At 36.3% G+C, this 12,379-nt stretch overlaps 1 protein-coding gene across 10 annotated transcripts in view; it reads right to left on the bottom strand.

Annotated features, from left to right (window-relative positions):
- The window catches only part of PICALM (phosphatidylinositol binding clathrin assembly protein), a 71,196-nt gene that overhangs the window by 33,982 nt on the left and 24,835 nt on the right, over positions 1-12,379 (bottom strand). For all 10 annotated transcript variants that reach the window (XM_080375863.1, XM_080375864.1, XM_080375865.1 and 7 more), the window contains exons 2-6: positions 7,160-7,302; positions 4,701-4,776; positions 3,376-3,478; positions 1,087-1,180; positions 466-577 (exon numbers count right to left, since the gene is read on the bottom strand). In XM_080375863.1, coding sequence (XP_080231989.1) covers positions 466-577; positions 1,087-1,180; positions 3,376-3,478; positions 4,701-4,776; positions 7,160-7,302 — 528 coding nt within the window. The remainder of the gene's footprint in view (positions 1-465; positions 578-1,086; positions 1,181-3,375; positions 3,479-4,700; positions 4,777-7,159; positions 7,303-12,379) is intronic.

Raw genomic sequence — 12,379 nt, 5'->3', positions numbered from 1 at the left:
ACATAAGCTAACCAATCTATAAAACCAAGCAACATTAAAGTTTCAATAGCCAAGCAATCACAGATACTGTGACTACAAATTTTTAACTGAACATAACTTATTCCACTTTAAAAGAAACAAAGTCTGATCTTGTTTCTTAAAGAAACAAATACCATAATTCACATTTGCCATACAGTTCAATAAGACAAAAAAACCCCACACCCAAACCACAAAGCACCAATGCAAGAAAAAAAAGTTAAGTGAAGAAAATCCTGAATGGGCTTTGCTTTCATACCTGTAAACAATGCAATGGAAAATGCAATTGGCCAGAAAAACCTTGGAAATAAATCTGAATCTGAAATAACAGCAATATTTTCAGGTTTTACAGTAAGACTATTTTGACTATTTCAACTATTTCAGCTCTTTGCAACTGTTTACTGAGTTCCCTCCCCAAAGTTTAACATTGCAGAAAGCAGTTATATTTACCCAAGAGGTTAATAATCCCTTCGTTATATGCCGCAAACAGTCTAATGGCATCTTTGAAGAGCAGCATGAAGGCAGCATTAATTACACCATTTGTAAGTTCATTGCTATTGACCTAGGAAGATCAGAAAAAAAAAGTTAATTTCACTGAATTGATTCCTCATTGGAAAACTTCTAGCTGAACTCCAGTAGTCTATCCCAAGGCATGCTTTCCAGTCATCTCACTGGCTATTAGTGGAAAGTAGCAGTACAGCAAATCAACACAGGATCTCGCAGCACACAATTAGATCACATCATTTTGGCAGACATTTTTCTGAACTAACATTAACGTAACTAGAAGACAAAGGGCAGAAATAAACTACTTTTAAGTGAACAAACAATTCTTACACAGTGTACATAACAAACACCACTAATTCAGCACAAAGCATTCTCTCCAGTGAGCATCATATTTCTTTTTTCTGATTTCTTGGGGGTATACCAATGAACAACACTATTTGTGTTAAGCTGTGCAGATAACACAGAACCAAGTTCAAAACCTTTAATCTCAACCTATTTTACAAGCCTGTGCAGGTTTGTCCGACAAAGCCAATAGTACGTGTCTAACATACATGCTACTAAACTTACATTGAAGTCAAGAAGTGCATCCATTTGATTTTGTATAATTGGTACAGTTTTTAGGAGTTTTTCCGTGCTCATTGTTCTCATCACTCCATCAGCCCTGTTATGCAAAACAAAAGAAAATTCCTCACCTGAATTGAAGGCAACTGATAGTAAGAAACATAATGTAGAAAATTGAAGTAGGTCAAAGTAAGCATTTAAATCATTGCCATTCAGAGCAGGCATTTTGGTGTTTAGGAATGCTGGCTAGCCAATACAACTCTAATAACCACAGTGTACCCAAGCAATGACTTTTATTTGGCCAAAATATGAATCTGAGTTTTCATTCAGAGGAAATGAAACTGATAATGCTCAGAAACACAGCAGAGCTATGATGCATCAGGCAACCAAAAAAAATGCTCTGAAGGTTATTTATGAAGCGAATTTTCACCTACACTCTTTCCAATCACCTGATTATTATTTTGTGTCAGTTTGGATGATTTTCTTTTCAACTAAAAGCAGTAAGAAAGAACAAACAAATATGGCAATATGTTTTTCAAGTTTTTCCAGAAAGATTATAGAGACTACATGACAATTCCTTTTAATGGCTGACTACCAATATTTGGTTGTTTATTAATCGTTCAGATTGAATAGACTAAGATTGCCTGTGTATTTGAGAAAACTTCATCAAATTAATACCAAAACTATCCAAGAAAAGCAACAACGGAGAAAAAGACTAAATCACCTCAGTAACAAGAAACAACTGCTTTCTGCAAGACAAATTGGACAGCCTTGCAGTTCATCAGCATGCACACAGCAAACCAAATGTTTCCTGCAAGTGCAGATCTTGCAGTGCATCTGCACAGAAAAGGCTGTGGCTCTTCTCCAGACTGGAAAGCAATGGAAAGCGTGCTGCTTCCAGCTTTCTATTTGTGCTGTACACTCCCTCCTAACAGCAAAGAGCAACTGCAATGAGCTTGATGTGGCAGGGCATGGGCCCTGAAAAAAAAAACCCAAGGTGTGGAAAAGGTAGATCGATTGCTGCCACCAGAACAGTTAGCCCTGTTGGCTCACAGAAGGACCTCTAGGCACATGCTATAGGCTAAATAATTCACCTCATTAGGCCTAAAACTTCTGATTATAGAACAACTGCGTATCTCCCTAGTGTATCTGCAGATACCTGACCACACACACATCCTACACCTTGAAAAGGCAAAAGGGTTCTGTGCTGTTGGGACTCCAACCATCTCTAAAGGCAGAAAGAGCAAAAGAGGCCCAAGCATTCCCCCTGCTTTTACTTTATTATCACACTTCAAAACCAATCAGACTATGCTATTAGCAAGGAGGCATAAGGTATTTGGACTGTGCTCCCAGGCCAATTCCGAATGCCTTTAACATTAACACAAGGCATCATCAGACAGCCTACTACTGCAGTTATTTAACAGCTTTGAGATTTTTGTGGGTTAAGAATTAAGTTTTTAGCTTCAACAGAAGTTAACCCATGGATGGATGAGAAAGAATGCCCAAATGTAAAACTAAAATTAGGTTTTTAAACTTTAAAAAGCACAGCATTGAGAGATAATGGACAAAGAGGGAAAGACTTTCAACTGTGACCAGTGCATACTCTCCAGCCTTCCCAATGAAGGAAATCTCCAATTAATTCTATCATCCACTATAACATTTAATTTGCTCAACTACTGGTGCTCTGCACTCTGTTATTTTATATGTAAACAGACACCTAGTCTCAAACAACTCATTTCTCTTAAAGGAGCTCACTTTCCAGGGAAAAATTTAATTCCTGTAGATAAACTGAGAATACCATCTTCCGCAACGTTCTGTTTAAAAGTATGAATTGCACTACATTTACAAAGGTAATAAACTTCATACAGATATTTTGAAACAAGAATAGAGAAACACCCAGAAGGACTGCAAGGTGTTTCACAAAACACCTGTCATTTAAATATTCCAGAGCTAGAAACATAAGTCCCCTATATTACGTGCAAGACAAAGTAACTTTGTGATGTGTCATGGAAGATTTGTCCAAACTTTTTTTTTTACATATACTCTGATATGTACCATTTTTCATTTCTTTATATTAAACTGTTAATGTTTAAAGAAGCAAAATTACAACAACTGAAGTGAAATATTTTTGCAATCCACATAACTGGGCACTTGAGCCTTTCTGTGTCACAGGAGATACTCAACTGAAAAAAGCAGATGTCTGTACTGTGCTAGAGCCAACATTGGCATTTTCCACTTGAATTACAGGACATAAGACAAAACCTTAAGGTAAGCAAAACAAAATCCAGTCCTTACCCTCTTTTTACTTTTGTGAAGTCAAAAGCCACTTGCCTATAGGAAACTGCCTTTTCATTCAGATACCTACTATACCGTCTGATGAACGTTGACATGTCATAACCTAAAAAACAAGTTTCAGAAGCTTGTTACTTACCCAGTCAATTCAAGAACCTTACTCTAAATAAACTGCAAGATATTAACACAACACAGCTTCATTAAATATCAAGAATCAGGCAAAAATACAATGTATTATGAAAGACTGTGGACTTCAAATTCACCATGTAAATTAGAAAATACTGCAAATAACTAGAAGACCTGAACTACGCAGAAGTTTACATTTAATTTCTAAGGAAATTACTTCCAAAAGCAAAACAAAGCATTTGTATGCAAGTTCTTTCATAATATAACAGAAATGACTATCAAAAAAATTACATGATGCATTCACAAAGATGTTTGCATCAACTCCCCAACACATCCTCTCAATTGCAACTGAGTACAAAAAAAAAAGGCATTGCAGACAACATTAAGACATGACAGAATTTCTTCTATTTTAAAACAGTGGCAACAGGAAATATTTTGATAACTGTCAATCTAAGAATACAGAAAAATAAAAAGATCTGTTCATAATCTATACTGAGACTATGGAAATTAAGACTCAATAAAATGAGGCAATTTGGTAGATCCTTGGTTAACACCGAGGAGGTTTCTGTTCCCAGGCAACCAACCTGTGTGCCTGTTTCAGCAAACTCGCGGCAAAAATTAGAAGAAGCTACATAAGAAGTAACGCAGAAAGTAAGAAACAACCTCAGGAGGAAAAAATAATTACGACAGCTACACGTATGATCAGAACTGCACTGAACTGCAGCATCACGGTTCAGTTCAGATGTTTCAACTGAAATACCCTTCCAGAGAAAAAGCTTACTTGCCCATGGAATTAGTCTCAAAGATGGATGGAATGGTCTTCAAACTATTTCCCAAAAGTTATTTTGGGGTGGGTTTTTTTAGACATAGCTCTTATTTCCCTGAGACGCTGTATCTGATGTACATACGATGCATTTTTTGAAGTTTAACTTACTAATCAAAATGTACCTATACAAATGGAGAAATCTCTTCAAAACTAAGAGGAATAACAAGTCAGAAGCATTTATAAGTAAGCTTTCCATTAAACATGAAAAATTCCTCCAGCAGCTTCTACCATACCACAGTTGCATTTTAAAGAAATGCAGTGTGAGGTAAAACAGACAAAAAAATTACTTCTTAAATTACACTGTCCATTAGAGTTACCAAGTTGCATTTACTGTCACCCAGCACACTACTAACTTTCAATGAAAAAGATGCCTTACCTTGCAATCCACTTTTGTCTAGGAAATTGCTCAAATTAAACAATGTGTTTCTGGACGCCAGATACTGGATAAAACGCTAGATGAAAGGAAAAATTTGAATGCTTTTACTATATTACCAATAAGCTGGAACTGAGGTAACAGTACTAGAACTTTTTATCCGACTTTTAAGCTTTAAGACTGATCTCAAACCTGGAAACTATTACAAAAAGTCAGCTGAATTTTCAAATGAAGCTAGTTATTTTTTATGTAAAAATCTGAACAAATCAAAGTCACATAAATATTGCATGAAGGCCTCTGATTGAAAGACACTGTTTATTTTAAGCCAGAATATGGAACTGGAAGCTTTGGAAAAAAATCTCCCAAATACATTCTCATTTTATGTGCTCACAATTGTTTCACTGACTTCAATTTTGTAAGAGTTAATTGCATTTTACCAATGTTTGCTCAGCATACAGTTGTAATGGTACTTAGCTTAAATAGGAAAATAAGGTGATATAAAAGTTTTTGCTTATAAATCAAACTTTAAACAAACATAAGAACCCATATAAAGCATTAACACAGTATCACACAGTATATCTCCTTAGTTACACACAATTCCAAATTACGTTTCACAAAACTAATGAATGCTATTTTCATCTTGTAAAGACACATTTCAGATTATTGGCACCACATTTTAATTTAGTAGAAAAAATAGTTTTGTCTTATAAACCACTGTATAGAGAGCTCCTACAAAAATAAACCAATCATTCACTTGCAATAACATTTTGACAGAGGAAAAATAATGCTGATTAACATAACATGTGCTACTGAATAATTTTCATTAGCATAAATGTAGGTTACATCAAAAAAAAGACTGAAGTAAAGGCACTCAGCCCTTTGCTGTAAATAAAGCAAGCAAAATCTGGAAGACCAAATGCTTTTCAGTTTTTTTTAGAGAGATTTACAGGTTCTTGACAAACTTCTAGACTTTTAAGTAATTTCACAGTTTTCATAATTTCAAGCATTGGAACAGGCTGCCCAGGGAAGTGACCGAGTCTCCATCCCTGGAGATACTTAAAAGGCATGTAGACATGGCACTTTGGGACATGGTTTAGTGGTGGACTTGCCAGTGCTAGCTTAACAGTTGGGCTCAATCTGACAGGTCTTTTCCAACCTACATGATTCTCTAAGCACTTTATTTCCATGTTTGTTGTTCAAGTACTATTTCTAGCTTCATCTAGAAAAGTTTCATCTTGAACAGCAATCTTCTTACTTCTGTAACACATTTGGCAAGCAAGATTTGTTTGGCAGTTTTATTCTTAAAATAGAAAGGATTTCAGATAGTGGTCCAATGAAATACCTTGACTTACTACGAAGTGTATTGGTATCAGTTTAAAGTTTATATGACTCAAAGTGCAAGCACAGCAAGAGTGTATAAACTATTTTGGAAAGTGTCAATTATCCCAGTGATAGATAACGCTCAAAGTCAACATGAGAAGTTTGCCCTCTTGTGGCTTACTTAGCTTCAAAGAATAGATTTTTCATAAGACCAAAACCACTCTGCAGCTAACCTGCAAGAAAAACCAGTGTGTGTGTGTATATATATATATATATATATGTATACTTATAAAAACCCCACCACTTAACCCCCACAACCCAGCCATTCAGCCAGAGGAAGCAGTTACACAACCTGTAAGAACTCTGAATGCAACCTGAATTGAAAAGTTTTGGTCCTCTATACAAAATCCTGCCTGTAATTTTCTCAAGCTACCCCTCTTAATTCCAATATTCATATAGGTTACATTATACTGACTGTTTGCAGTAAAAAAATGTTTACAAACACTTCCTAAGAAAGCTTTAAAAATATTGGTTTGGGTTTTTAACTGCAAAAGCTTCAAGTTTATGCTATGCTTGGCTTGATATTTTGAAAAATAAGGCCTGATAGGAATTCAAGTTGTGGAACTAAACAAGCTTATTCCTTTTTCTGTCAACTGGGGGTTTGTTTGTTCAATTGTTGTACAGTATTCGGTGTTATTTATATGTTCACACACAAAGCCAGCTCACAGGCATACATCTGTCTTCAATGCAAAAGGTTAGGGTGTAATGATTAAGATCAGTTCAGAATCAAGTTATCTGGGAGAAAAGACCATCTGGATTAGCTAGAGCATGAACCTTCCATTTATTTTCAGCATTCAAGTTAAGTTCTGTTGGTTTTGTTTGTTTCATTATGAGAATAACACCACAGAAAAAAAAAACAATGTACCTCCAGCATTCAGAACACTTACTTTTAATTCTAGAATTACAGATTTTAAAGTAGAAACATAGTAAGCAGACAAACACGAGACCTGTGTTCATGCAGAGTTAGACAAAAAGGTAAAAATAAAGATTTTCTTACAAAGATAATTAGCGGAAGCATTTAGCTTGCATTTATAGCAATGAAGTGCTGTAACTGTTCTCAGACATAGGAGTTTTTGTATTACCTCATTTCCATACACCATTAGATGATGGGTCGTGATGAGAGATTTGAAGACCACTACCCAGCTACTGTTAGTAGTTCTTTCAAACAAACTATCTGCCAGCTGTGGGATGTTCACATTCATCTCATTTGTGCACTGGATTAAATCTGCAATACAGAAATTTTTGTTATTATGAGTTCTGTGAAGGAAGATCAGTAACATACAAAAAATATCAGTACACTCATTTTATATAGTAATATTTTTCTATGAAACTGAAGGACTTTCCAGAAAAATAAGTTAACTCTTGAAAAGCACCATGGCACTGGTCTACCAGAACCTTGTAATACAAACTCCACTCTGCTCACCGCCAAGATTCCAGCTCCTCAATTGCTTTTGCAGTTGCCTTAAGTGGCCCTGGAATAAAAGTACCATAATGACTTACACAATCTCTGACTAACACCTCCCAGGTTTCAAACATCTGAAGCATTAAATAGCAAAATAATTCTTACATCTTGCCATTTAATCAAGTTTTACCGGAAGATAATGATTAGAATTAACCATAACGTCAGATTTCCGACCTCATAATGGACCAGTAAAGCCTTGTAGATGTTGGTTCAATGCGTGTAATAAAAGATCTAAATACTGCTTAGTCTTGATACAATGCAATCAACACCTTCAAAAGGGCAGAGGAAACATTAAGTGAAAGAGGAGCCTCTAGCTACAATGCCAGAGGCTGACAGATGAATTTGGTTAGAAACAAACCAGGTTGTTCTCTGAAAAGATGGTTTAGAAGCACACCAAAACCCACGGCTGACTAGCTAAAACAAAGCTATGCAATTTTTGTTCAACCTGGATTTCCAGTAGACAAGATCTAGCAACACTTCAAATATTTGTTAAAAAAGTTAGCCTTTCATCTAGATTTGCTACTGTCACAACTGTATAAAAACAAAGAGCCATATTTACAATACAACCAATATAGCCATATACAATAATCCAGTAATTTCCAAATGTTGATGAAGGAAGCGATGACTTAAGATCATGATGCTCGTAACAAATACAACAGGAGCAACTGTATTAACATCTAGATGTGAAATAACACAGCTTGCTAGCATTTAACATGAAGCTTAACTTAATGCAACATAGTACTGATGACATTTTATTACTATTACCATCCCCAAAAACAAAACAGTAATTTTCACTCAAACTGACAGCCCTGCCAAAAGCCATAGCTCAGTAAGTATCACAACCTGAGTAAGCCCTATGCCTGCCTATGGGCTACTAAGATTAACTGGAAGTATCTGTTTAATCTGAAGGCATATATTTAACCTTTGAAGACACTTTTGTATTGTGCTTTGAACAATCATTCATCATGAAGGATTCCTGAAAGACAGGGCTGCCCTCAGAGAAGCAGGAAAGCACAGCTACACAAACTAGCATGGTCTAAACTGAAAGGCTGCTATTTACAAGTTTAAGTATTAAAGGAAGCAAGCAGGAAATGATTTCTACATTCAAAATTTGATGAGATAGAAAGATTAGCCATTCCTTTATCTACAAGCAAAACTGATGACTACAGGCATTCATGACCTCATTTTTAAGTCAGTTATCTATTATTGGATGATGATTTGGGGCTGTTAGGACAATGCTAGGATATTACTCAGCAAGAGGCATGCTCTGAACTGGATCATTAAAACCAAGCCCTGCAGCTTCTTAATCGTCAGGTCTTCCCACCTAAGTAATAGCCCAAGCAGTTTTGTGCAAGGCTAGCTGGTAGGAATGCATATTAAATATAAAGGTATATGCATCACAGGATGTCAAGTCATACATTTTGGCATAAGAGATGCAAGTGCACATGAGAAAGTGAGAACTTCTATTCTTAAATGCAACATTTGCCAACTAGTCAACAGTAACAAAGAAAGAGGTGCCCCTTGAAAATCCACTATCTAGTTATATTTTTTAATAACATCTATTCTAGATGATATTTTGTGCCAGAAGAAATGTCTGAAACACCACTGGACCTTCAAATCATGTTTTGGTATCTGTTACAGTGTGTAAAAACCCCAAAACAACAGGCTCTGTAACCCAGCAGAAAATCATCCTTCACAGAATTGATGAGTGTTTATGTGAAAAGAATATGAATGAACTTGGGAGGGAGGCACATTAGAAAGGAGAACTGGTAGCCAACTGGGAGAGAACATAGGCAAGAACAGAAGTACACAGGCAAGTCTAGCCTTGAAGGGCAGGAAATAAATTTACAAATGTAAACGAGGGGAAGAGGCACTGCGATACCAGTTACTACAAACCAAGTTTAGCAAAACATGAAGTTTCTTTCTCTACAAAATGCAGGCTGAACAACACAGATGCTTAATAATCTGGTAGGTCCTGATAACCCAAAGTGCCTACGTTATATACATTTCAGAAAAGTTATGTCTGACAGCTTCTTTGAAAGTATTTGCACAAGCAATGCTAACTAGATAAAGAAATATTTGCACAGTTAAATCTAAACTAGATCAGCAATTTTTGTGCTAACCATAACATAAGCAGCAGCTTACAGACACAGCAGAAGAGAAGACAGTACCCTGCAGCCCACACTGCTGCACCGCCTATTCAGGAGGACTGTCAAATACAGTGTTCTTGCTTATTTATTCTATTCCCACAGACATCCTTCATTAAGGGAGAGGAAGAAATATATAATTATTTTCACATCCTACACTTCACACAACTCATCTCACACCCACCTATGAAAATACTACCTACCTATTTTTGAAGCCTAAGTGCCCAAAGCAACAAATCTCAAGACTGCTAGTTACTGGGTATGGTATGACCAATACCAGAGGCATGTATACAACCAAAGGGCACAGTGCTAAGGGGAATAGCTTTAACCTTAGAAAAGAACAAATCCAAAAAAATAACAAGCAAACAAAAAAGAATAACCATTGGTGAAAGTGTGCTGAATGTTTGGTCGTCTTGTCATAGGAGAGAATGAGAAGGATTGAATACTTACCCCCATCAATACTACAGAAAGGAAAGTCACTCAGTCTACTGGCTTTCTGCATTAATGCCCACAACACCTCACAGCTGAAAAAAAAAGCTCTCCTGGGAAGTACAAACCCTCTAAAAGCTGTTAGAATTTCCACAGTTTAAGGCACACAGCATACAGATATTAAATAATAAACCTTGATCATTGTTTCAAAGAAGGCAGCAATCAGCACCAAGAATTTTAAGTAAAGCTTGCAGCTGGCTGGGAGACTTGTATGAGGGAAGATAAGACAACAATGAACATACAGTCGTATCCATGGATGTAGCTGGAGCTGGTTGAAGGAAATGAGTTTAGTCCATCTGCAGAACAGAAGGCTAAAGGCAGGGAGGGGGAATATAAACGCTACCTTCACGGTCAGATGTTTCTCAGAGGTTCACAGCAAAAGGTTGAGAAGCAGCAGTCACGCTGCAACAAGGGAAATTCTTACCAGATGAAGAAATTTAAAAACTTCACAATGAAAGTGGTCAGGCACTAGAGCCCATAAACAACGAGATCTTTTAAAGTTTGACATGGTTTAAGCAAAGGGTTCATTACAGGACCTTCTGAGGCCCCTTTCAACCTCAAGTAATCTGCAATTCTATGTACTGTCTATGGAAAGAAAATAAGAAAAATGAAGACAGGCAAAAACAGAGAAGTCACTTACAAAGTAACTTAGAAGTCCAAAAGAGTAGTCCAACAGGAGTATATACTTATAAAGATTTCAAAGCATTAGACCTGTTTAAGTGATAAGACTTACATTTTGAAGAACTCCATTCACCTACCTATACTATATCAGACAAATTTCAACAAAGATGTCAAAACTAGATTTTGCTAGAAGTTTAGTTTAAGTATGGTTTAGTTTCTTCTGTTTTTGTTAACACAGTTAAAACCGTTTCCTACTAAATGACTTTCACATAATTCAGTTGTTTGGGTTTATAGCTTTTTTCCAATCAAGCAAAGATTTTGCAAGGAATCATAACAAAGGTCTGGTCTGCAGACATTTCAGTAACACTGAAAATTTGCAAGTGCACCTGTACCAAAGCCATTGTATTACCTAACCCTGTTCAAGTTAACTAGTATAAAACATGCAGTGAAATACTGTGTAACACTGAGCAAGAAAAAGAATATATATGCACTCCCAAGCAAGATACCTACAGTCTTCACAACCATTTAGCCTTCATTACAGGAAAGATCCAAATAATTCATTGCTTTACACAATTCATATTTATTAGGCAAAAGAAGTATAAACATTAAAAAGTATCTACAGCAAGACTGAAGATTCATACCCAAGAAACAAGCAGTGATCATCTACACAAAGTAGCTGCTACAAGGATATGATTTTGATTTGAAATACAGCATCTACTCCACACTAGGCATGTAGGTGTGGAATAGCCAGTCCACTGTAAGTGATCAAACATGAGGCAGCTAGGCTAGATAATAAAGCATCAAGGGCATCTGCCACAAATTACCCTAGAGAACACGTGTGCTTTCAACATGTGTCTGTGACCAAAGTCCTCGTGCAGAGCCTCTGCACTATGCAGCCTCCTTACCACTGGGTAACCTGAACAAGTTTTGGGGTTTTTTTTAATCAAATTTTCCCCCTAGAATCTTACCTGTGTTAATTCACACCAAGATTATAAAAATTTGGCTTGGAAACACCTAACTGACTATCATTTGCAGTAACTTGACAAGTAGACTGAACATAGGCCAGAATTACCTACTTCATATACATACAGTATCTGACTATTTCCAATGGTTTGCCTGTACCTCTCATTTTGAACACTTCTATTTGTAAGTATCAACCTGAAAATATTTACAAGAATGAGATCTTCCAGGCAAGAAAGTGTGCTCCAGACCCCTAGTTACTCCAAAATAGGTCAAGCAACTATGACAGATTTCCATCTTGGTAACCATTGCTTTCTCATCTATTATACCAAAGATGCTACCTAGAAAGAGCACATAATCAGTTATGTTGTCCAACATGCTGATAGTTGGATAGTTGGGGTTTTTTGGTTGGTTGATTGGGTGGGGGGTTTTTTATAATACAAGATGAGGAGACTGACATCCATTCAGTAAGCAGGTAATTGAAGTATTGATCATCCAATATTAGTAGGCACAGATAGTGCCAAGAGTTAAACATATTACATTCTTAGTAATTCTTTAGAAAAAAACCCCAACCAGCCAACAAAAATTTAGAAAAAATATGAAGGGAGAATAAAGTAAATGAC

This window comes from Falco punctatus (assembly GCF_963210335.1).
Source record: "Falco punctatus genome assembly, chromosome: 2".
Classification (NCBI taxonomy): Eukaryota; Metazoa; Chordata; class Aves; order Falconiformes; family Falconidae; genus Falco; species Falco punctatus.
The sequence above is the reverse complement of the archived record's forward strand: the minus strand, read 5'-3'. Positions and strand labels throughout refer to the sequence as shown.